Genomic DNA, 27,400 nt, shown 5'->3' on the forward strand with positions numbered 1-27,400 from the left:
GGGGCCGAGTTGTCCAAAAGGTGTAGGCGTGAGTGATATGAGAAGTTTTTGTTGACAGTGGGGGCTCAGTTGTCGGAATAGTGATGGGGTGAGTGATATAAGAAGTGTTTGTTGACAGAAGGGTCTCAACACAAAAGATACCATCATGCAGAATATAAATTTTGCCCTTAAAAATTTCATCATCTGAAATTTTTTGATGTAACTCAAAAAAAAAAGAAGTAAGCCCAGAACTAGTCTTGTTGTTAGTAAGGAGTACCTTTATTTTCAACGACTAGTACTAGACAAGAGATGATGACGAACTGTGAACAAAGTATGTCAAACCAGATTTTGAAATTTCAAAACAACTTTTATTTACATCATGAGGTACACAAATGCAAACTACTAACAAAAGAAAAAAGGTAGTAAAATGAGAAATAAATCTGAAACTACAGTTGTCAACTTCATAGTCATCAAAGACTAAACCAGCCTGGGACACCACCTTGATGTGCTCTTTTACTGTCTTCTGTCTTCTGTTTAGTTTTTAATTCTTCCACAACTTCTTTCTCTTTTTCCATTGCATCTGGGAATAACTCTGGGAATTCAAATGTCATGCCTTCACCCTGGAAATAAATAAAAACAGAAGTTTACTTTATTTAAATAAGGAGACTTTGCAGTTAGACATACAACTAGAGAATGCTATCCAAAAAGTGAATTGATACTAGAGGGCGCTATTTAACTTAACGGAATGGATGTGGAATGGCGCTATTTAGGTGAATGGATGAGAGAGGGCGCTATTTCTGTGAATATCTGGATGTAGAGCTACGTATGGTGTTTGTGCATAAGTTTTTACTTTAGTTGTCTGTGTATGTATATTGTTTTTCTTTTTTAATGAGCTGCATGACAATTATTTGTCTTCCAGCAATACATAATGATAACATGGATTGGTGTATTAAAGAAGGTGAGGGGATGCTTACAGGGTGCTATTCATGTGAGGGGATGTTAGAGGGCGCTATTCATGTGAGGGGATGTTAGAGGGCGCTATTCATGTACACGGGTATATCTAATTGTACATGAAAATTATACTCAACATACTTCTTTCTTAACAGTTACTATAGATGGTGTTACTACTGGTTTAACTGAGCTTCCTTATAATAATTCTGGTAAACTTATACCACATTTGGAACTTGTACAGGGTAGCTGTTTTGAAAAGATACAGTACTCATATGCACGTTCTCTTCTTCCACTTTTGATTGGACCATAGACTGCATAGACCCCTATGATTGGACAAGTGATCTGTTTGAAATATGTCTGTTTCTCAATAAAAAATTTGAAACATGTCTGTTTCTCAATCAAAAGTGGAAGAGGAGAACTTGTGTATGAATCTATGATGAGCATACCAGTACATACAATATATGATGTAGTATTATAAAATATAGTATTTATCAAACAGACTTTCAAAATGATAATACATGTACAGACAAAGTTATATTCCAAACCTGGGACAACTATGACAGGAAAAGTATTGAGGAAATCACTGCTCTGTATATATTAGAGTAAAAGGGTAACTTTATTTCCTCCATCTAATCTTGCATGTAGTACTTAGTAATATGATAATCAAGTCGTGTTAACAATGTATAAAGTACATTCACCTGTATTGCTCGTACTCACAATGTATCTACGCTATTACCATGTCAAAGCTTTCACAATGTGGGCTAGCACCATTTCTTTCCCTTAACAAAATTCCTGGAATTGTACCTTGTTTATGCACTACCATACAATAGACAGGTGTAATAAATTCCTTGAACTGCTCTGTACATGTAAGTGCCAACACAAATGACTTTTACTTTTATAGCGGAATTACTTCATGATCACGACAATGTGAAATGTTCACATGATAGTCACACTCACACAAGTACTGTAAATAATCCTTTGCCATGGCAACAACCAGAGGTGTTGTTCTGTTCTATTGTTGATGTCATACATCTGCTCTGGTAGTGTTTGTTGTCTAGAGTCTCAAAATCAGATTGGGCCCATTTGAATGACTTTTAAACTGAATTTGATTAAATATTTGTAGATTTATACATTTCAACATCTTGACAATAATTTGACTAGTAGAAATCTGACAATAAAAGAGAGAGAGAGAGAGAGAGAGAGAGAGAGAGAGAGAGAGAGAGAGAGAGAGAGAGAGAGAGAGAGAGAGAGAGAGAGAGAGAGAGAGAGAGAGAGAGAGAGAGAGAGAGAGAGAGAGAGAGAGAGAGAGAGAGACACACACACACACACACACACACAGAAAGAGAGCTAGAGAAAGCATGAAAAGCCAGACATATGGTGACCTCAGACAACCTCTGCATTGTTCAGTTGCTGCACCACCTGTCCTACCACTGTTAAGAGATAATAATGATTTACTCTTTTCATGTTTGCTTATAGTATTCCAAAACTAATACCACACACATTCTCTCTCAATCATTTCATATTAAATTCAGCATTCCTCAAGCTTGTCCATCCATGTCACAAAATACACAACAGTGTTGGCCATCCAGTACAGTAAACTACAAATGTACACTACAGTACTGTACAATAGCCGACTTTGTCACAGTTCAGACCCAATTGTTCACACTTCAATGCACATGACGAGTAGTTTAAACAGAAACCTACTGTTCCCATGAATCTCAGGTCATAGGTATGACAATTGCGATATTTACTATTTATTATCAGCTGTCGTATATTTCAATGAATCGTCACAGGAAGTCATGTCAATTTCGTAGAAACCAACAACTTGTCAATTAATATCAAACTGATTACAGCTATAGCGTACCTATGTACATGTAGTTACCACGACAACAGTGCGATGTACATATTTTATCAATACAACTTTTGAATTATTCACATCATGTCCATTTCGTAGAAACTGACAACAGATAAATACCGAACCATATACATGTAAAACTAATTAGCCACGTGGCCTTACATACATACATGTAATGACATTTCATCATGTTTTATACACACCTCACTTAAAAATTGAAATTACACCAATTTCTACGAAACAGCTGGCCATGATCAAACTGTTTACAACAACATTGACGTGTGCAACATGACAGTACAGTAATCAGTACATGGTATTGACATTTTTTATACGTCATTCAATTCACACCCATCTCTCAGAAACTGACAACGGTTGACTACAAACAGTATACAACTACAAAATGTAGTAGCTATGTAACGGTACATGTGACATTTCATCACATATTTCACACACCTTTTTTTTCTAAATTTCAATCATGTCAATTTCTTAAAAACCAATGAGACAAATACCGAATGGTTCACTACTCATTAACTGTTTTATGTGATGTGACATGTGACATATCATATTATTACCTACTCATGCATAGTCATTTTCAAACTGATCACAGCTATACTGATGTTAGCAACATCACAACACACCAATTTCGTAGAAACTGACAAGATAAAAAGTTTAGGATCGGCAGTGAAAAACCGGGAAGGGTCGGGTAACCAAAACCAAACAATTTTTTTTAGGCCTTAGCAACATTACAAGTAACACTAATTTCTTATAAAATGATGACAGATGAATCCCAAATGGTGAACAACTGGCTAATTAATTTTGTGGTGATGTATGTTTCAATTACTATATTAATTAATTACTCACTACTTTTATAATATTGAAATGACACTAAATTCCACGAAACAGACAACTGGTTACTGTCAGCCGCCAGCCGTCTATCAAATTGTTCACAGCTATCTTGATGTCGGTAACAGTGTAGTACGCACAAACACGAGTTTAACCTTTACGCACTATTTAATAAATTTAAACCCATACATTTCTTAGATCCGTAAGTGACAGCCTTAAAGTACCAAAGAGTTCAGCAGAGATACATGGACATACATGTATGTAGGGCTCGAAATTAAATATTTTCTTTGGTAGTCCTAGCGGGGTACTAATTTCAGTAAGTGGTAGCCCAAAGGATGGTGACCAATAGTTCTATATTCCTGAACTGAAAACAAAGTTCTTCTATTGGAAATATGCGAGATATTAAAATACTTTTTACGTCTGTAAATCTTCCATCCTTTATATCATCACATAATCAGTGGTAGCCTGAGTGGGCTACCAGCTGCAAATTATGGTAGCCCATAACAAGAATTGGTAGTCTGTGGACATGGGACTACTGTTAATTTTGAGCCCTGTTATGTACATGACATAATTACAATGAGACCTTATATATTTATAAGCTCAGTACATAAAATCACCCTTTGTCTTAAGCCTTACAGTTTGGTATTTTTTATGATATAAATACACAATACATATATGGGTCCCTTTCCACTTTACCACACTTCAATAAACAATGCAACCATAACGTGTCATAAACACCAACACAGAAAGATAAGACAACATTTTACAGTCTGCAGAAAAGACAGAAAGAACGGTATGAGTTCAGTAGCATAATAGCAAACTTCCCCTACAATGTATATATGTATACCTGAGGGCAAAATTCACCCGAGTGTGAATTTAAATTCATCAAAGTTCAACCCGGATATCGTTAATCATTTCAAACTCTTTCTTTTTACAGAAAGACAGTACAGTTCATCTGCCAACCTGCTTATATTTCTCAGTAACAATACATATTTTCAAAAGAATCTCTTCTTTCCCTTTCACTTTTTAGGTAGATTTTATGCCCCAACAACCATAAATCACTGAGGTTGGGTAGAAATTTGTGTCTTCACAACTTTTAACACGGTACAATTGAGATTTTCAAAAAGAATTTTATTTTCCCTTTCACTTTTTAGGTAGATTTTATGCCCCAACAACCATAAATCACTAAGGTTGGGTAGAAATTTGTGTCTTCACAACTTTCAATATGGAACAATTGAGATTTTCAAAAAGAATTTTATTTTCCCTTTCACTTCTTAGGTAGATTTTACGCCCCAACCAATCATAAATCACTGAGGTTGGGTAGAAATTTGTGTTGTCACAACTTTCAATACGGAACAATTGAGATTTAAAAAAAAAAAATATTGATCTTTTCACTTTTTAGGTAGATTTTCTGCCCCCAGTCAACAGTTTGGAACAATTGAGATTTTTAAAAATACCGCCAATGGCATTGTAGCACAACTGTAGTTTTTAAAAATGTTTATCCATATGCTAGTCTATGCTAACAATAGGTGTTTATTTGCTGAATAACTATCCAACCATGTTGCTATCTTTACGATAAATGCTATCATTTGGCTGTTGCTATGGGCGTGGTCATGTTGTTAGATATATTTGCATACATTTGTGTATGTTTTTGTTCACTTGTGTATGAATTCCTGATATTGTCTTTGCAATATACGTGATCATTTGGCTGTTGCTATGGGCGTGGTCTTGTTGCTAGGAAAATTTAAATACATTTTTTGAATGTTTATTCAATTGTCTATTAAACCCTGTTGTTATCTTTGTGAAATACACCACCGTTTGGCTGTTGCTATGGGCGTGGTCATGGTTACTAGGGTATTTGCATACATTTTTGGAATGTTTATTCATCTGTCTTTCTATTCCTGTTGTTATCTTTGCAATATACGTGATTATTTGGCTGTTGTTATGGGCGTGGTCTTGTTGCTATGCAAATTTACATACATTTTTTGGATGTTTATTCAATTATCTATTAAACCCTATTGTTATCTTTGTGAAATACACCACCGTTTGGCTGTTGCTATGGGCGTGGTCATGGTTGCTAGGGTATTTGCATACATTTTTTGAATGTTTACTCACTTGCTTACCAGATGATGTTGTTATTTGACCAAAATATACTGTCATTTGGTTGTTGCTAAAGGGTGTGGTCATGGTTGCTAGGGCCAATTTTGTCAAAATGTTTTTAAGAAAATCTGCAGAATAACAGTTTCAGAAACATCTTGCCAAGTTTCAGACTAATTGACCAAGTACTTTTTGAGATATAAGTTTTTGACCAAAAATGAACATTTTTACACCTAATTTGCATATCACTCATGGAATCATGGTATGCTTAATATTTCTTCGTCCATACATCCCTAGATACATTCCCATTAAATTTCAGCCCAATCTGCTCAGTAGTTTTAGAATTATAGATTTTTAACCAAAAAGACACATTTTTAGCCCTAATTTGCATATCACTGATGGAATCATCCCGTCATGAACAAATCTTACTTTACACCACCTTAAGAATGTTCCCAACAAATTTCGCACCAATCTGCCCAGTAGTTTCTGAGTTTAAGTTTTTTGACCAAAAATCACATTTTTTGACCCAAATCACACACCTGTGATGCGATCATTTTGATTTGAACAATTTCCCAACTAGACACCCAAAGTAATGGACCCACCAAATATCGTGGCAATCGGTTCAGCGGTTTTTGACTTTAAGTTGTTTACACACACACACACACACACACATCCACACACACAGACAGACAGACGCCGGGCGATCCCTATAGCACTACTGAACAAGTTCAGTTGTGCTAAAAAGCATTGTATTTTTTTGCTTTTTAGGTAGATTTTCTGCACCAAAAAACACAGGTGGGATATTTATTGTCCATAAATTTTCGATATGTCCAAATTAACTGCACAACAACTACTGACAATATACTTCCTGTTCTATACTATACTCATGTATAACATGTAGCTACTCTTTCTCATCTTGCGCTTGCTTTTGAGAGAAGGTAAATATTTTCATTTGGATAAATATCGCCATAGATATGTTTTTTGTGTTTTTCTTCTATGTTTACATATTGTATGTAAGTTTGTAGATTTCTGAATACTCCAGATTAGCTTTCACCTTATTAACAGACCACCATCGGGTCAACAAATGTGGACCATTCTCTTAACCCTTTCAGGACTAGAAACTTTCCCACCAAAATTTTTGAACAAAAATTCTTGTTTCTCTGTAATTTTTGGAAAAAGATCAACTTTATTTTAGACCAGAATTCAAGAAATATTACTTCCCAATGAAGTAATATTCTTAAATTTTAGAAAATGTTCTTACAATCAAGTTTCTATTTATTCCAATGTCGTCTCTAGGAATGAAAGGGTTAAATTATTTCTTTCAGAATACAACATATTAAACATCATTCTTTGATGGCCAGGAAATGAATTCATTCACAGCTTGACAACTTTGTGCTTCAACTCAACAAACTTTTTTCACATTTTTAAAAAAATTAATAACATTTTTTATTGGGCTCATTACAAAGATACAATTCTTTTCATGGATGGAATTCTTTCTCATTTTGTATTTGGAAACTCTACTTCCGTTATCAATTTCAAAAACTTTTCCCATTTCTTAATATTATTCATTTAATTTACTTTTTTATAACCGCAATATGAAACTTTACACTCTGAATATTTTGCAAGTATTTTATGTATGCCATTTGATACTAAAGCATACCAACATAGATGAATTTTCATTTGAAAACAATGTACTTTTGGTATGACAAATAGTCGTGTGTTACAAGTACAGTAGTTTTTTATGTATGTTTTTTCCCGTACTACATAATTTTGCAGGAAACCTTACTCATGGACATGGTACTTGTTTTGGAAACACTTGTAAGTAAATGTTACCTATGGAATGATCCTCAATAAAATTATATTTGATGTGTTTACACGATCTACTATGGTCACTGTTATTTTGGACTTTTGACTGCCTTAATGAACCACAGTCAGTATTATTCACTATTTCTAAAAAATTCAGGGAAATTTATCATAGTTCACAAATCCTTAACATTCAGTATTTATACAATATATATTCAGAAAGATTTTAGCTTTTATTCCGACCCCCTCCCCTCACAGACCATTGTCAAAACTCTGTCTGTTTTCATCTACCCATCTATATTTTATTTCAGTACTATATGATACATGTAGCTGTGAAGTATTATAGTACCACCCTCCTTAACAAACCAATGCCATGACTATGTATCTATTAGGTGTAAAAATTAGTACCATCCTCCTTAACAAACTAATGCCAGGACTATGTATCTCTTAGGTGTAAAAATAGTATCACCCTCCTTAACAAACCAATGCCTATTCTATGTATCTATTAGGTGCAAAAATTAGTATCACCCTCCTTAACAAACCAATGTCAGGACTATGTATCTATTAGGTGTAAAAATTAGTATCACCCTCCTTAACAAACCAATGTCTATTCTATGTATCTATTAGGTGTAAAAATTAGTATCACCCTCCTTAACAAACCAATGCCTATTCTATGTATCTATTAGGTGTAAAAATTAGTATCACCCTCCTTAACAAACCAATGCCAGGACAATGTATCTATTAGGTGTAAAAATTAGTATCACCCTCCTTAACAAACCAATGCCAGGACAATGTATCTATTAGGTGTAAACCTTAGTATCACCCTCCTTAACAAACCACTATCAGTGCTATTCATGTACATGTGCATTATAGAGCCAAATTGTACTTCAGTAATGATCCTCTCTCCTTAAAACATAATCAATAATAATAGTTACCTACTATTGTCTACTCATGTGGATTTTATGATGTTAGAACTGACTCTCCTTAACAAACTATAACAGGAAGGATGGGGTTCTATATATCCATTTATAATATAATTAGATACATTCTACTGTGGTACATTACTGACTCTCCTTAACAAACTATTGTCATTTCATTGTCGTCCATGGTTACCCTATCAGTAACACTGTATAATAAGTCTACATCCCAGAAGGGATTCTCTGAATTCATGAATAAATAACGCGCCATTACAACTCAGCAGAATGAACACAAAGTTCATTTCAGGACACGTTGAGTCTGCTGTCACGAAAAAACTAAAGTTGAATGACATGAGAACAAATACTGCTATTGAGTCACAATAGTGACTGTATTGACCGATTTAAGTACATCTAAATAGTACAGAACGCCAGGAATATTTATCTCTGGCTTAAAAAAATTGTCATTAAATACAGCCTACCGTACAAAATTATGTAATTAAGGACAGTAGGAAAGTATAGTTTACTCAGCTTCCTGGAGTATTTAGCTAAATCTCAATTTCCTCTATGTTCTAATCCTGGCTATTAAAGGTTAATTACAGCTAAAACAGGAAGAATTCGCCAGAAATCGGACCATACATTGTAACTAGTCTTACGCTATCCGTGGCATCAAATCTCAAGATCTCCTAAAGAAGATGAGATTTCAAATTCAATAAAATCCACCCACACAGCCATTAATATCAAGTCTTTGTCAATTACAGAATTCTGTCCAATCATACGTCAGTGTTACATATTGACTAAATAGTGTACATTTGTCAGCTCAGAATGCTACTTATACACTGTTTACATCATTCTAACATTTTGGGTTTGCTCATTTGCATAAACAACTTTTGGTTCACGATTTCTGATTGAGTTAGACGGGGTTAGAGATGATTTGATGCCACAGCTAGATCTAGACTAGAACGTAACATATATTACAATGATTAAGGCTATGACTTGGCACACTGGGGTTGTTGTTTTACTTGCAAGATAAGATTTTTACTGTTGATCACAGAACGATTGTGACTGAAGGGAGAGTTCTGTTTGTAACACACTCACAGAGCTCATAGAGTACCTATGAAACTGTAGATGACTTTGACCACTATAACACACTCACAGAGCTCATAAAGCACCTATGAAACTGTAGATGACTTTGACCACTATAACACACTCACAGAGCTCATAAAGCACCTATGAAACTGTAGATGACTTTGACCACTATAACACACTCACAGAGCTCATAAAGCACCTATGAAACTGTCATTTTAGAGAGTATTACAGATTTTTTATCTCCTAATGTTGGACTACAGTATTATGAATATACAGGAAAGAAATCTGTCACTGTATTTTTTAAAATAGTTGCATTTAGGCAACTGTAATCGTGAAAATGTTGGCTTGATAAATGTTGAGAGTGTCGAGACACTGACCCCGGTAACCTGTCATTGAAAATTAGCCCTTTAACTCTTCTTGGCTTCCAAACGTAAAATCAAATATACCAGTAGTATATAATTAAGTAATTTATACCTGTCCAGTAGCTGGTAAAACTTTGCCAACTTCCTGTCATACTGAACAATAACTTCCTGGTTTACAGATATCATCATTATCTTCAATTTTGTACAAAATAGCATAAATTTTAACAGACTTTAATTTATAGATTCTGATTACTGGGATTCTGTGAAAAAACACTGCTAGTCATTTCATTGAGGTGGTGGTCTTGATAATTTTCTGACTTGTATAAATTAATGTAAAATTTACCAGAATTATTTGTTTATATTTATATTCATGTATACACACACACAATCTTTATTACACACCCTCAGACAATTAAATGTGCACAATGGGATGTAGAAGTACTGTAGACATGTTTAAATGTTGATTATCAATTAGTTTTCATTAGAAGCCTGTTTTTACTGCACTATGAAAGAATAGCAATGCTTATCAGTGTTCAATGTGATTGCGCAAAGGATCGTGCTGTGTTTATTGTGTCTCTCTTATTGTTAGTCTAGAGTTGAAATATGTTTAGCTCTGTGTAAAAAAATGTAATGTCCATGAGTGAAACACCAAGCCTACATCATTTTAGCTGTAAACCCATGAAACACACAAAGTACTTAAAAGAGTGGTCACATGCCCCTACAGTAGTCACTTAAGTGTCTGAAACTAAACAGGACGAGATGCATGTCTATAAGAACATTTACAAACAATGTACACAGTTTATCAACTTGTTCTTAACAGCTGTGATTAATTGCTATCAAAGCTTATCAGCACATAAAACCTACAGTACATTGTTCAAAGGCAAAAATAGCAATGACAGTTTCATACATTCTTAATCAATATCAAAACACAAACACCACATAACTGTAGAGTATATGTAATGTCTGTATATACAAGGTTAATCTATGTCTGGGACCACATATCATGTCAGGGCATGGAGAGGTTCGCTGCCAACAATATACAACCTTTGAAAAAACCCTGGTGCATTTGCTTGTTTGTGGTAAGCAGGAATGAGACAAGGTTCATGCAAAGGCATACAATGTAATAAGAGTCAGTAACTTATCAAAAGTATTAAAACTATATGAGGCCCATATCCTATAACTTTGCTTACTGATAGAACACTACATCTTATAATATGGAGTACGGCTGTTACTGTTACATTATAACTTCAAGTTCCACAGATATATAAAACAAGCTGATAAAAATATTGTGTGAACCTAAATCAAAGGCACCCACTGTTGTTTCTGTATCAGTTGTATTATAGTTTTTACCTAATTTTGTCATTGCATGAAGTCTTTCCTTAGCGCACGTCATTCAAACAAAAGCACTGGGTTTTTTTCATGGGTTGTAACCCAACTTAATTTATAATGCAAGTGATAGGCTACTGACTATTCAGGACATGATGTCTTGGCATAATCACTTCCTCCTGTCATACATATACACACTGTACTTTCACTATAGACATCCTTATTTCCTATAACAATGACAATTCTTAGTTGTCCCCTATGTACACACATTGGATTGTCTGGGTGAGATGCAGACTTCATTTCCTGCTGTGACATCATCTATAATCTGATTAAACAGATAATGTTGGAGGAATGTAGGTCACATTCACCTCAGCTTTTTTTAGGAATTCCTCATTTCTAGCACCATCATACACCCTCCCATCCACCCATTAAAATAATCTTCTCACCCCCACCATCACAAACATACAAATACACACATACTCCCACACACATGCATACATACATACATACATACATACATACATATACATGCATACATACATACATACATACATACATACATACATACATACATACATATATACATACATACATACATACATACATACATACATACATACACACATAAACTATGACACATGGTGCTGGGTGCTGGCTGATAGCATGGCACGAATGTTGTATCTTACAGACTAAGACACACAAAGACAGACAGACAGACACAGACACACACTTAGTACATAGAAATTGAACTTACAAAGTCAACTTGTACTTAAGTTATAACTCAAATCAAACTTCTTGAAAATCCACTGTGGTGTGAAACTAATCAAAGATTCAAACTATTTTTGTACCTATTTACTAACAAATTAAAAAGAACCCTATCACATCAGAAACCATGGTTACAAACTGTTTCATAGCTACTAAACTACTATTAAATTTGCCCTATAAAACAAAATGGTAGTCCCTATAATAGTAATAGAGCCAGTTTCTAAGCTAATAATACAATCATGGAGAGTGGCAACACATAAGTACACACGTCCTTTCATTTTTAGAGTGTCCTTTTCCCATCTCCCTTTTCCTGTCACCCTCCTAAAACTTAATGTCTCCGATAATAGTATTATTAAACACTTTTCCTTTTTTTAGTACTGAGCAATAAGTTAAGTAGGTCATATGAACTACCTTCCATGTACTCCTGAGTTTTATTAAAGGAATTCTCCTCTCATTTCCAACCACTTTTATCTCCCTTATTACACAAGTACTGTACAACCTTTAGTCCACACTTCACAACAATACAAAGTTCTATATCTGATGTCTGTGTTTGTATAGTGTCAATATAGTAATCTCAACGAGAATTCTTGGTATTCAACAGTGAATCGCACTGCAGGACATAAGGCCCTAGTGGAATTGCTATGTGTGGGTGGGGTGGGGGTGTAGCAGTAGCCCCCCCCCCCCCCCCCCCCCCATTCCCCTTCAGTCCACACTTCAGAACAATACAAAGTTCTATATCTGATGTCTATGTTTGTATAGTGTCAATATAATAATCTCAACGAGAATTCTTGGTATTCAATAGTGAATCTCACTGCAGGACATAATGCCTTAGTGGAATTGCTATGTGTGGGTGGGGTGGGGGTGTAGCAGTAGCCACCCCACCCCCACCCTCCTCCAGTGTGTCAGTTGGAGAGAAATCGTAGAAAATAATGCCCACATACATGTACAGCGAGTACATTAATTAAGTCCATACTAAAAACTTTAGCCAAAGTTTGGTACTGATATTCCTATGGGCTTCATGCATATACAGTGAGATTCCAAGTGTACAGCATTTTAACTCATGCTCATGGGTCAAACAGAATACGAAGTTGAAGAAGGTATTTTAATGCACCTATGGTAATATATTGTTACAGTACTACATGTACACGGAATGGAAGTCATGGTCTTGACAATATGACAGATGAGTTTTATGTTAGCACTAAACATTTTGATAAAAATGGTATCTCAAGTTGACTCATTTCATGTTTGCTTTCCCAAACGCACTAGAAATCCTAAGACTGCTGTAAGACCATATAATTTATGTTAATTTATGCATATATGTGAATATATAATGAAGTATGTAACCAATCACAGATGACATGCCATTCACTATGCTTTAAACTAACATGAGCTCATATTGAAATACTTTTTAACCACAATAAATATTTTAAGACTATGCCTCCAAGTACATCTGTTGAAGATATCAATTTAGTAGACCATGAAATATGTATCATGTCAAATTTGTAAATGAACAGGAAATAACACAACTGATAAACAATGTACAGATGGAATACATTTTATAATTTTCTTGGCTTGCTGGCACAGGGCTTGAAATTAATAGTAGTCCTATGTCCACAGACTACCAATTCTTGTCATGGGGCTACCAGAATTTGTAGCTGGTAGCCCACTCAGGCTACCACTGATTATGTGATGAAGATGGAAGATTTATGGACATGAAAGTATTTTAATAACACACATATTTCCAATAGAGGAAATCTGTTTTCAGTTTAGGAATATGGGACTACAGGTCACAATACTTGGGCTACCAATTTCTGAAACTGGTAGTCCACTAGGACTACAAAGAAAAAAGTTAATTTTGAGTCCTGTGGCACCAGTAAACCACAAACAGTTGTAGTGATAAATATAGCAAACAACTCACCAAAGTCACATGGGCTATTTTATAATCAGGTTCGGGTTTAATTCTTCTATTCTTGTGGTCTCTCCAAATTTTTGCAAAATGTATATGAGTATTCACTTTGGCTACTGGTACATTATAAATATTCTGGAGATAATTTTTGATGTCAAACTTTGTCATCCTGTTGGAGAAAAAAAAAATTATAAACATGTTTGTCAGTTTATCATTAAAATTCTTTTTTGACTTTGTGACAAAAAAAATGTGGAAAAGTTCAAATTATCTTTTTTTTTAAAGAATGACTTTTTTGCATATTACTACCCTGGTAATTGAGCCTTCGGCTTTCTAAGACACAAACTAAAACTATTGTTGCAACATGTTGATACAACAGTGACAAGCTTTTGAATGGATGTTGGTTTAATTATAGTCTCAGTAGGAAGGCGTCTCTGAAAACTAGTTTATTTAGAGGTCCATGAACTTGTAGTGCTGTGTTGGGACTTCCAATGTTTACACCATGTTGATTACAGGGTGATTAGAATCACACAACAACAGAGGAACCGCTATCACCCACTTGTGTAATCTACCACATTGAAGAATAATAGATTTAGTTTGTATCTCTTAGTAAACTGAAGGCTGGATTACCAGTGTTGTTTTCTGCCAATACTGGAATTCAATAACGGGGAAGTTGGTTAGTGAAGTCTTGTTGTAGTCAATTTTCATTTTAGTCTCTAGTTATTTCTTGTTTTCCAACGAATTACGTGAAAGTAAGTCTATCGCTAAAATTTCTGGGTTAAAAGTACACATTATTGTTGGTATATTTACATAATGAAACACGCACGGCATCATGGAATCAATTCTCATGATAGACTGTAACTTAGCGGATGTCGAAGATGAGTATCACTTCTTTTAATATGTACAGGATATGATCAACTTTAATAACTAGAAACTAATTTCTACCATACAGCTAGTCTACATAATGATGATAACCAACTCAATTATCATTATCTTATATTATAGCATTACCAATTCCAGTGAATTTTGTGACATCATCGCTGTACATTATTACTGATAATGTACTCCGTTATTGGGCATCGCGGCCCCGGAACGAGCATAACAATACAAACTTATTTGTTCTGTTTCTTCATACGACTATGTATTTTTTCGAAATGTATGTTGTTACATATGATTGTCATTTTAACTGTTTAAAAATACAACGCATTCATGAAACAAATTTGTGTTCACAGCAGTTCATTGAACTGTATATGTGTGTGTACGTGTACGTACGTGTGCCGCTATGATTAGTATTCAGCTTCCGGGCCGAACATGGCAGATGATGTTCAGCGCTGTATATATTATACATTGTTTTGCGTTTCTCGGTCTACAAATTCACTGGAATTGGCAAAACTATAAAATAATAACAATAATGTACGCCCTCCCAGTCCATAATGGACTCAAGCAAACTTTGTACTCCATAATGGGCTCAGCTGTCGCCTTGCCCATTATGTCGTTCAAAGTTTGCTTTCGTCCATTATGGGCTGGGAGGGCACACATTATTGTTTAAATAAATTTGTACTTACTCAACTGGACATTTGAAGCACACTGTATTTGGTGTTACCTCACTCCTTGGTCTTATTAATGATACAAAGAAATCTGTAAAAAATACTCTATTCTGTGGATTACCAGGCTGCCAAAACCGATACCTGTAGAAATAAAATAAACATTATAAATTGGTGAATGATTACTAAAGATTAGCGCAAAGAGATCAGTGCAGGGCAAGTGGTGATGGTAGTAGTGATGAAGATGATAGTGGCGGCGGTGGTGATGAAGATGGTGGTGATGATGATGATGACGATGATGATGGTGATGATGATGATGATGATGATGAGGATGATGATTGTATTGAAGTAGTGATGGTGGTGATGATGATAATGCTGGTTGTGATGGTAGTGATGGTACATTTGCATAATAAACAAACTTTGTTTAGGACAAAATCAACCCAGGGTGGCACTGAAGGATCATTTTGTCCCAATTTCAACTCATCCCATTTCAACTCGCCCCAGTGTAAACTCACCAAAATTCATCTCACCCCAATTTCAGGGCATCAGATTTCAGGTCTGATTGTTTGTTGTATTTTTCAGTATCTGTTAACAATGAAGGTCAATGATTTTCCTACCGAAACAAGGGAGGGATAAACCTAACTGAATAGTCAGTATGTATGTAAGGTTTTTTTTACATCTCAGTATTGTAACGTCTTTTATAACTAAAATACTTGCACATGTAAATCATACTGCAAAGGTATGCAAATTACTTTCGAATGTGAGTTTGAAAGAGTAGGAAGAGTTGAAATTGGGGTGAGTTGAAAATGGGACTACATTTGTAGTTGAAATTGGGGCGAGATGAAATGGGAAAAGTTGAAACTGGGACGAAGTCAATCGCAATCACTACCGTGGGGTTGAGGATGGTAACAACAACTGGAAATTTCATCTGAGAGACACCATTGACATACATGTATAAGATAGATTGTATCTGTTGATTTATCAGTGCTCTAAGAATAAAGTTGTGTCTCACAACGCATTGAATAGGCTTAACCACAATACACATATTTGTAATCCATCCATGCATTCACTAATATACTGAATTGAATTATTTATTCACCAGATACAAAACAGAAGAAAAAAAATTATGTACATTTCAAAAAGGAGGTTGATGGGATAATATATCTGGTGAGGACCACAGAAATAGTTTGGTCTGAACTAGTCTAGTCTGTGACCGTGACAAATAAAGATATAAATAAATATCTGAGTTCATACAAAAACACATCATACAGCACACTATCTAATCAAGTCACATGTTTGTTCCCCAAATTTAGACAACAGCTGTTCTGATGACGTCATTATAATGAGGTGTTGCTATTTTTACAATAAACTGCACAGGTGTATCAAAACAAACTACCTAATTTATCAACTATTTGGTGACTCACAGCACACTGTTTGTTTTGAAGTTTGAAGTGCTTTATTTTTAGAAGGTTGAGGTTATTCTAGAATGTAGGACCACTTGTCATATGGGTGGGTTCAAATATTTTCCCCATTCACTTCATCTCTATCTTTGTAAGTTTGACAAATTTAAGTTGACCAATATTTGAATAATTTCAGCTACCTATCAGCTGGTAGTCGTTTGTGTATAACACCGAATGTAAACATTGCACATGGCATATACATGTATGCAAGTTTTGGTTTAAACTTTTACACATTATCAAAATAATGGCAAAAATGAAAAGAAAATGAAGAACAATGGGCCAAAATTATATTGTTTACCGAGCCTAGCTTATTCTTAACGCGAGCAAGCAGACTCATGGTGCTACTGCTAATGACTTGACGAGAACATTTCCTCCTGGACATATCATTAGCACTGCCAGTATACAGTAGTGTTATTCCTGGTTTTAGAGTGTTTTAATTACGCCGAAGGTTTGGCGCCGTTTAAGGCTATTAGTTCTGTGCAACAGCATTTTTTTAAAACGAATGAAAACAGAAACACGAAAAGGAACGGTCATATTCTGCGAAAATACAAAAATGAAACTACATGTAGCTATCGCATGCACGAACAGTGCACGGAACCGGAAATGTACAGTGCACTGCAGTGCAGGTACATGTGTCTGCAGAACCACGCACATGATGAAATTTGTTACGATAATCGGATTACGGGGTGCAAAGTAGTAAGACAGCAGTTTAGCACTAATTGTATAATTTTTTCACACAATAAATGCGTGAATCAACTATTTTCACCTGGGGAAATTACACAAAACAACTTTAAAATAATAACATTTCGTATTTTCTTACCTCATGAGTCGCGACATTTTGAATATTTAAATATTTGTTTGTTCGGAAGTCTCGAATCTATTTCTCCAGTTCCTTTTAATTTTCCGTTTTAAAATACAGGGAAAGGCATATTGATATCAATGTGAAAAATTTACTTCCTTTATTCATCACTTAAGAAAATTACATCGCAATGGTCATTATTTGCTATGTGTATTAAAAATAACGCTATGAATAATCTCGCGAGGCACGAGATTATGACAATAGTGACGTCATTGATGAGATCCGTTTCAACTTCTTCCGGGTTCAAGTCAACTTGCCCGCCCGGTAATCGTTGTAAAGCTGGCGTTGTAACTTGTAATATTTCATGAGTTTGAATCTCATTGAGATACACAGCACGAAGAGAGTATTAGTCATAGATATGACATCATCGCTTTGATGTGAACTTCTGGGGGAATAATCGGTTTACAAGGTTTCGAGAAAGGAGTAAAAGTAACGCGACCAGGTAGGTAACATTTATTCGTCTAGACAAACGAAGATCGTTTTTAGAAAGTCGCTAGAAATGTGCATGGCACGAGTCACCAATCGCCTGCTCGCTTGACACGCGTAGCCAAAACACAACGTCTTACATCGATCGTCTCCCAGAAATCCGGCCAATTTTTCTGGGTATAAAGAGGCGTGATCTCATTTTCAAGGGCAATCTTGTGACGTTGCGAAGTTACTATTTGTCAATCAATGTACCGCCTGTGTGATGCCGCCTGTGTCACTTGTTTGTGCCAGCGCCAACATCTTGATAGCGTAGCTGAGCTGATATTGGTTGGAAGTTCAACAAAAGGGACTCACGTGAATAAGGTATCGTACCCACGCAAGTTAATGATTTCACCGGTGAAACGGGAAGTTCCCAATACCGGACAGACGTAATTCTCCGAATCAGTCCAACTTAAAAAACACGTTGCACCACGGCTCATTCATACCTAGGTTGTCGGTACGATAACACACATCTCACACGAGAGACGCAAGAAAAACAATTATAGTGTTAGTCATCGCTTGTTATCCACCAAAGTTTAAAGGAATGCCAGATACAGTTGATGTAGAGGTAGCGCTCGATAACCGATCGATCTCTTTTTTTAAAATTATCTCATTACTTTAAATACCATTCGATTATTCTGACATGCTGGAAGGAATTGTTACTACTGTTAGTGATGACACAGATTTTGCCTTTGGTTCGCAACGTTTCTTATATCTTGTTTTCATTCTCAATAGATTGAGGAACCGTCGGGAAAGAGAAGTGGATCCCAAGATAACAGATATTGTGACAGTGAGCAATTTAACAGGTAAGATCTTTTCAATTTTTTTCTACAATTAAATTTCCATTTTTGAAGGTTCCTCTTTATTCAATAAAGGTGGAAGCACTCTGTTATTATTGTCTGCTTTAAAGATTTATACCCAAAGTTTCAGTGAATGTAAATGTATTGATTGGAAAATGTTCCATGGAAAACAATTTCAAGTGGACTGGGACTGTTACAACTTTATCATTTGTTATCAGATCCCCAACCCTATGCAGTATCTTATTCTATAAGAAAGGCTTCTTTCTCTTTCTCCCCCCCCCCTTTTTTTTTTGGAGGGGGGGGGGGGGGTCTTTACGTCCTGACAGTTATTGATTAAACAATGGAGCATCCATTTTTGTCATTTTTTTCACAAAGTCTAAAGTTGAATATTCATGTTTAACATTTTCGCTGGGTTTGGGGGGGGGGGGGGGGGGGGCAGATGTGAGGATTTTTTATAATATTTTGAGTTTATCAATCCATATTTTTTTATTCCTAAACTGAAACTGTACATGTTTAGCATTGACAGATAATTTAATTAATTAGTAGTTTGTATAATTTACAGTTTGTTTGCACAATTGATAATGATCTATGTGTTGTTACATGTAGTTAGTTGATATGCTTACAACAGTTAAATAATTAGTTTGTATGTAAGGATACTTAGTATTACTTCCTTGAGAAGAGTTGTAATGACTTTTTGAAGTGCCTGTATACACCCACTCAAAAACTTTCTGTGATTCACTGGCAAGTAATGAGATTAAACTGTCAGTTATCCATTAGCTGTTAACATGACTTTCAGTGGTGGTTTATTTACGGCAAGTAGTGATATATGTCATGATACATATTTTATGTAGTGTGTATATGTGTAGATTAGAACTATACATGTGGGTTTGTTTTCTACAATCTTTCACTACATCTTGACATATCAACAAAAGCTCCTGAAAATCTAGATAAATCTCCTGCTGGGGTAAGGCTGAATAGTGTTTGTCAGTTGTAATCCCTTGCACAGTGACAGGTGGTTGTAATTGATTACTTAGTCTTGGTTCAGTTTACTACAAACTCAACCTCTAGTCTTATTTTTAAAAGTAAGTCATGTGAAAATGTAATACTGTCATTACATGATTACATCAATCTTGAATAGCACTACAGCTGTAGGTGGTAAGAACAGGATATCATGCAAGAGAAATCCATTTGACTATACAGGAGAGAGAGAGATCATAGAAAACAACCACATGTATAGTTACTAGACTAAGCTAAGTGGTAACAGTTAGTAGAATTAGGTTGTATGTACAGTTATAACAATTCGTTGAGAAGAGTAGTAATGACTTCTAGTGAAAAGTTACCTGTACACCCACTCATATTCATCAAACTCTCAGTGATTCACCCATAATCAATATGGTGATATTGTAATTTCTCATTCTTCATCTCAACTATAGAAGTAAAATAGCCTGAAAACAAACACTTAATGAGAACTTGAAAACTAAAACATAATTGACTCTCAAGAAAAGTAAAACATAATTGGCTCTCAAGAAAAGTAAAACATAATTGACTCTCAATTTACAAGTGTTATTGGCTTATTATTCCTCACAAATAAATTATATTTCTATTTGTACAAAAGAGCATTTACCATCAACGTACAAGCTGGCAACCATGGCTGTAGTTTATAGATACCATTCTTCTTTAAGTAGGCTAGTCACTACTTCAGTGTATTCATGAAACAATTATGCTTGTACTCTGCTCAGGGATATATTAATCTATGTTTTGTGAAATATGTTGAAATGTTTGATTGTTTTGAATACTGTATGGTTTTATAAATTCTCACTGAATGACATTTAGCAAGGGTGCCACTGCCAAGTTCCTGTGTAATTTATGAGCAAGTCTAAAGATTCATCATTAGTTTTCAAATCATTTCCTATGGAGAGTCACTAGATTTGAAAACCAACGATGAGTCTCCAGACTATTTCATACATATATACAACTTCATTTTGTAGCAAGGAATACTAGTAGCTTAACAAACTTTTTACCAGGTATCCATCATGGTTTGTCAGTGTTTTGTGAAGTCACACACAATGCATGACTTCAGACAATTGTCCCAACTTCTACTTCTCAAATTAAGTTGAATTTATCAAGTGGACTGAACGTTTGCACAGATGAGATTTCATCATTCTAAGTCCCATGGTTATTTATGAGCCCTCTCTGATAAAATAATGCAATGAAAATTAAATTCTAAACCATTTAATTTTATCCACACTATGGTACCAAACTCATCACTTTACCCACAATTCACCTGTGCTGATCTCAAATCCAGTCCAGAAAATGTTACTTATAAATCTCCAAGCCCTCTGTGGAAAAAATTCTTAGATGGACTTTGTACTGATATTTGATCTACATGTATTTGATTTATGTCATTTGACTGTCTGAATGAGATCCCATGGAAAGTTTCCCTTAAAAAAATTGTTTTGGCTTTGTTAAGTATTATGGCTAATCTGTGTCATGCAACCTTAGCAACTATCTTGTATTTTAGAAGTGTTAAGAAAAAGGAAGTTCCAGAAAAGTATATTGTCGTCAGAGAGACAGGTAATTGCAGTTTCTTAGTCAGGATTTACTTTATAGAGGAAATTGGTGTTACACTGGTTCAAACATTACAGTACTTTAGCTAAATAAACTATAAATTCCAAACAAAGGCATTGTTGTCAAGGAAAACAAAGAGGTGACTATTGTCTTTCAAGAGGTTGTCTGTCGTTATTGATTAGGAGTAAATAGTATTTTTTTTACGTGTGTAGGGTTTACCTGGTTTCAAGGTTGAATACTTGGGATAAGAACTTGCACTAAAAAAAAGATTATAAGATGAAAATTGTTTCAACTGGACTTAGATTAAGTCCATTTTAATGACAATGACTGAGTGAGTGGTTAGGGTGGGCAGGAAGTGTTTGCTGTTCATAAATATTGAGTGATTAGCCGCCATGTAATCAATTCATATAAAAAATGTTGGTGAAAGTTGAAAATTACCCAAACTTCCGTGATTGATGTGAGATGATAATACAGATATTTGATCAGGAAGTAACACTTGGCAAAAGGTGAAGTATATACATGTAGTGGCATAGTGCATTGTGTCAGTGAGTCATCTTGTCATATTTTGAGCATCTTCCTTTTGAAATGAGAATCATACTCCAAATGCCGACTTGTCTAGACAAGTGAAGTTACAGAAAAATATATTACGTCACAGACAGTTGCAAACACAGTTTTGTTGGCTGCGGCAGGCGTAATTCATTGGTGCATGTGACAATTCTAGCTGTCGAAGCTGTTACGCTCACTGTTAGCTGGTACAAAGTTTGAACTCCACTAATTATTCAAATGTCATGTGACCAACTTTCACTTTTTTAACATTTTGAAAAAATAATACTTAGAGGAGATTCCTAGCTTTTAAAATATGTATGGTTTATTGGGTATTAAATGTCGACTCAAATACTCAAATAAAATACTATATTTATTATTATTCTGTAAGTGTAATTTAGGGTGGTCTAATGTAATTATCAGAATAAAACCCTATGGTTACTAACTGACAGCTACATCATGTTCATTTTGCACACTACATGTAGGTAGGTGTCACTGTCACCAACCTATGCCCTTTTGCACAGTACATGTAGGTGTCACTGTCACCAACCTACACTCTTTCATAATAACATTGTAGGAAGACAACGATAATTGTAGAATGTAGGATGAACACACAGCAGTGCACTGCTGTCAGACCTGAAGTGTTAACTTATAGTTAAAATGTTGTCGGTTTGGTGTTTCACTCATGCAACATGATATTTATTACACACCCTCAGACAACTTCTAATGCAAAAGAAACAATTCATACATGTAGGTGTCCTGCACAGTGGGGATGGAGAAGTAGTCAAGTTGATATGTTGATTATCACAGTTAGAAAATGAACAATTGAAGCCATTAAAATCATCAACTCCATGTGTTGCGTTTTCATTAAAACTTAGAAGCTTGTTTTTACTGCATTGTGAAAGAAGCTTGTTTTTACTGCACTGTGAAAGAGTAGCAATGCTTATCAGTGTTCAATGTGATTAGGCAAAGGATCCTGCTGTGTTTGTTGTGTCTGTGTCTTGTGTCTATGTCGAAAATGTAATGTGCCATGAGTGAAACACCAAACCTACATCATTTTAGCCGTACATGTACAATGTACATGTATATGTACGTTTCTAGTTTGTGGTTTAGGATTTTACGAGATGGCTTGTTGTAATTTAATAAGTGGATAACCATGGTGTAAAATAAACACAGACCCAGCTTTGACAGAAAAACATAAAATAAGATAATGTACTATAAAATAAACATGCAGGATACTTAATGATAATTTCAAATAGATTTATGAGAGCACAAATATTAGATGTACATTTCAATGGTGATGTTTATTTCAGTTTTAATGTATATTTCAATGGTGATGTATATTTCACCTGTTACTGTCCATTTCACTGTTGATGTACATTTCAGACATTATTAAAGTTGTCAAGGAATATGAAAGGTTACATTTAATTATAACTCTATATGGTCTATGTGGAATTTGGCACGTACATACGGAGGAATTCCCTTTGTGTGTCAGAAAGTATAATGTCTGTCTAGAATTATTTAATTGCGTGGATACATAGACCACAAAAAGGTCAAGTAAGGTCAAAGTGAAAGGCTGTCTGTTATCAACTCTGCTATGTGATATCATGATAGAATGTTGTATGGCCATACATATTTCTGACTTTGTTTCTCCAAACTAGTCAGATTTTTTTCTTTTCACCCAGTGATAGGCTCAGAAATATATCCTCCAAATTATATAGCATACATGTACATTTGTATGCCATGTGTGAAATACAAGTCATGTATACACATGCAAAATATAACATGTACATATTAGGTCATAACACAGACATGTATTTAAAACAATGTGTTTTCTAGCTACATGTAGGCTGTGAAGTAAAACTGAAGAGTAATGACCACACATAATTGTTCAATTTTGAATATTTTTTTTTCTGTATGTGGTTAGTAGTAGACACTTGTAAGTACATCTAAATAAAATATGCCCAGTGTAGGAATTCATAAATGCTTTTATCAATCAGGGTTTTCTCCTACATAACAAAGTTTATTAACTGGTAAAAATGAAGACACTTCCCCCTTTTGTTTTATCAAATTGTTTTAAACTTCACAAGAACAAAATTGTGTTTGAAATCTTCTTGTTTGTTTGTTTTGTTTGTTTCATGTGATTGTAGAGATATAGTACTTGGTTATGGATGAGAAACATATAAAGAGATTTATGTGGCCAATCATTGATGGCATGTTCACCTTTAACCTATTTTGTGGGAAAATTGGATCTAATCCTATGTCAGATGTAGTTTATTTTACTTTAATAAGTTGTGACTAGTTATCAATGAACTAAAAATCTTAGATTGAGATCAAAAATCAAGTTATATTTAACAAAAAATTTTTTTTTTTTAAATTTGTGAACAGCTGTATCAGTTTTGATTTATGTCGAACACTTGATTAAAACTCTTGCATGTAATATCTGAAATTTATTTCATACATTAATCTTATTTTTCTGTCATCAAATTAACTCAAATAGTGAAAAATTTAGAACATATCAACATATCTTCAATATACATGATTGTATAAAAGGTCAAAGGGTCAAATACCATGATTGTGAGGTAGAAGAGGCAGACTTCTGTAATTTGTGATTTCCCCAAGGGTAAAGAAAACAGAAAGTGTCCAGGTATCGATTTACAGAAATAAATAGCAATACAATGCTTAGTTTTACAAACTTTTCATGAACGTTTGTGATATTTTATTTTCTTCATTGTTAAATCAATAAATGAGTGTAATTTTTTTTCAAAAGTTATATGTAATTTGTGGTAATTCTCGGTACCTGCAATAGCTTTTTACCTTCTGCTAGAGGGTCAAAATAGAACAAGAATGTCATGTACAAATGCATGTGACGCACGTGGAGCGGAAGTTGTGGTGTCAACCAAGAAATCCAATGTCCGTTATTTTTCTGATGTGCCTAGGCAGTAATATTCTCTTTCAGGTACCGAGAATTGAAACAATTATTATGCAATGCCTAAAGCAATCTGCTGATAAATATGATAGGATAATATGTAATCTGATTAAAAATGAAAATGCAACGATAACATTTTAGCCAAAGGAATGGCAGTTTATAATTTCCAGATTATATGCAAATTAGCTACTATTTTATGTACCGAAATTTCCTTCCCTATGCAAATTAGGTACTATTGTATGCAAATCAGTCTCTTGTGACATAGGACTTGTACATACATGTACACGTACATGAGTAATTCGGTGGGGTAAAACCAGTGAACGTGGTGATGATGATGATGAATAAGACCTCTTTTTAGAATGTAAGTTGCACAATATACACGAACAAGATGAAACATGAAACCACAAAATATTCTTCATGAGTGTTAAGTAGAAATTCATTGTTTTCACCGGTTGGGTTTTTCCATGTTCTATATCACCTGTTGTTTTTCATTGACAACAAACATGTTACATAAGACGTATTTATGATTAAGTGCTCACTGACTCGTGAATGTCTACTACGTCATTTAAGTTATTGAGACATAGGTTCTGGTTAAACGCAGCAGTGTTTTTATCATTTCCCAGAACAGCAGACGTATTCAAATATTTAATATACATCATACATGTACAGAAGGTCAGAGGTCAAAGGCCAGACATCAGAGGAATTGTGTGAAATGTTTAAACGCCTGGATGACTATCTTACTTTGGCTGTTGCATTGATAAAGAATATACATGTAAGATTGTCATGGCAACTACTAATGTATGTACATGAATGTAGGAATGCTGTTGTTCATTAAATAGAAAACTTGAGGTAAAACGCACCTCGGAGACAAATTTCCCAGATAATTAACATTCCGCGATGCTCTCCAAACTTTACCAAATGGCATATTTTCAAAATCAAATTGAATAATGGCTTCAGGCTTAGCGCATTACAAGCAATAAAGAGCATTTTAAGCAAAATCACAGATCACGCAATATGTAGACAGGTTTGTAAAAAGTGAAATCAAATCACAGATTACGATGTAGACACGTGGTGTATTACTTAATACATATCTGTACAAATACAGTACTGCAACTGAAAGTGTAACACTCAGGTTGAAAAATGAAACCTATTATTTTCAAGAGCAAAGAAGTTTATTTATACCTCCTGATATCAAAGTAAGGGAAATTGATGATTCTTTTTTACTATAGTTTCTGATGTAGTTGTTTCTTTTTTCCAACATTTATACATAATTTTCACAAAATTGAATTTAAATAATCTTTCCAGATTCAACTACATAGTAATATTTTGATTCTTCATTATTTTCAATTATTTTTTTCACGGAAAATTATAATTTCATAATTAAGTTTAACTACATTTTAATTATTTTCAATTCATTACTCATTTCAAGTGGGTGGTGTTATCAAGGTCTGAAGACAAGACCTTGAAGTTAATGAAAACATCAATTTGTTTTAATCAATACACTACGGAACATTCCAATGTAATTGGTTTGAATTCAAAGATAGTGACCTTTTAGTGAACTTAGATTCACGGTAATGAAAAGAAAATATTGAACATTTTATTTTTTTGTCCCAAATGCATTTATATAAATTTGTGGTATGTTAAGTAGCCATTTGATAATGCAACATAAATATTGGATTACAGTATGTTTGGAGACATTCAACCTGCGCTATGGTAAAATTGTTTTGTAAATTAAAAATCCTATATAAATACCCAGTCCTCGTAAACATTGGACTACGTTTGGAGACATTAAGCCTACGCTATGATAAAATTGTTTTCTAAATTAAAAATCCTTAAAGTAATACCCAATCCTTGTAAATATTGGACTACGTTTGGAGACATTAAACTTTCACTATGATAAAATTCCAAACATTAAACTTACACTATGATAAAATTGTTTTATAAATTAAAAATCGTAAATAGATACCCAATCCTCATCCATATGGCCACTTTAATATCCCATGTTTGAAAACCCATTTGCAGACACATCCGGTGTTTAATTTCTCGTTATTACCACTAAAGTTAATACATGTCTCTCACAGGTTGTAAAATGAAACGTATCCTATCTGACTTAATCTAAGTTAGATTAAAGTGTGATTAATGTTTGTCACATGTCTGCTGTGATAATGTTGTATCAGATTTTTGATTGAATACTGCTCACTATGGTTCAAGGTATAGATGGGGAAGATAAATACACAAAAAATGTGTGGCCTTTGATGAATTTTTACTCTGTTTATTTTTGTTTTCTTTCCATAAGGTATTCCCAAGGTTGGTTCAGCACATATGTTGGCCTCAATTGACCTCTG

At 34.5% G+C, this 27,400-nt stretch overlaps 2 protein-coding genes across 7 annotated transcripts in view; one reads left to right on the top strand and one right to left on the bottom strand.

Moving 5' to 3' along the window:
* Positions 1-368: 368 nt before the first annotated feature.
* LOC144453012 (large ribosomal subunit protein uL23m-like) lies at positions 369-18,665 on the bottom strand. Of its 2 annotated transcripts, none has more exons than XM_078144274.1 (4): positions 18,531-18,665; positions 15,453-15,575; positions 13,903-14,059; positions 369-599 (listed from the first exon to the last, which is right to left on the bottom strand). In XM_078144274.1, the coding sequence occupies exons 1-4, from the start codon at positions 18,653-18,655 to the stop codon at positions 450-452; spliced, it is 555 nt and encodes a 184-aa protein (XP_078000400.1). In that variant the 5' UTR covers positions 18,656-18,665; the 3' UTR covers positions 369-449. The 2 variants fall into 2 exon arrangements, with proteins under 2 accessions (XP_078000400.1, XP_078000401.1); XM_078144275.1 differs by lacking the exon at positions 18,531-18,665 and adding an exon at positions 17,712-17,794.
* Positions 18,004-27,400, top strand: part of LOC144453011 (uncharacterized) — a 32,822-nt gene continuing 23,425 nt past the window's right edge. For 4 of the 5 annotated variants that reach the window (XM_078144267.1, XM_078144270.1, XM_078144269.1 and 1 more), the window contains exons 1-2: positions 18,670-18,783; positions 18,951-19,021. In XM_078144267.1, the coding sequence (XP_078000393.1) occupies positions 18,760-18,783; positions 18,951-19,021 (95 nt within the window). In that variant the 5' untranslated portion in view covers positions 18,670-18,759. Of the gene's footprint in view, positions 18,193-18,669; positions 18,784-18,950; positions 19,022-27,400 lie in introns of those variants that run through there. The other variant, XM_078144273.1, reaches the window with a different exon arrangement.

This window comes from Glandiceps talaboti, chromosome 23 (assembly GCF_964340395.1).
Source record: "Glandiceps talaboti chromosome 23, keGlaTala1.1, whole genome shotgun sequence".
Classification (NCBI taxonomy): domain Eukaryota; kingdom Metazoa; phylum Hemichordata; class Enteropneusta; family Spengelidae; genus Glandiceps; species Glandiceps talaboti.

Bases quoted from the DNA above. Each gene is read 5' to 3' on its own strand.
- LOC144453012 (XM_078144274.1), bottom strand. From the start codon at position 18,655: ATGAGCCGTGGTGCAACGTGTTTTTTAAGTTGGACTGATTCGGAGAAT. The intron at 15,576-18,530 runs GTGAGTCCCTTT...TTATTTCTACAG, and splicing joins GGGTACGATACCTTATTCAC to GTATCGGTTTTGGCAGCCTG. The intron at 600-13,902 runs GTGAGTTGTTTG...ATTTATTTCCAG, and splicing joins AAATAGCCCATGTGACTTTG to GGTGAAGGCATGACATTTGA.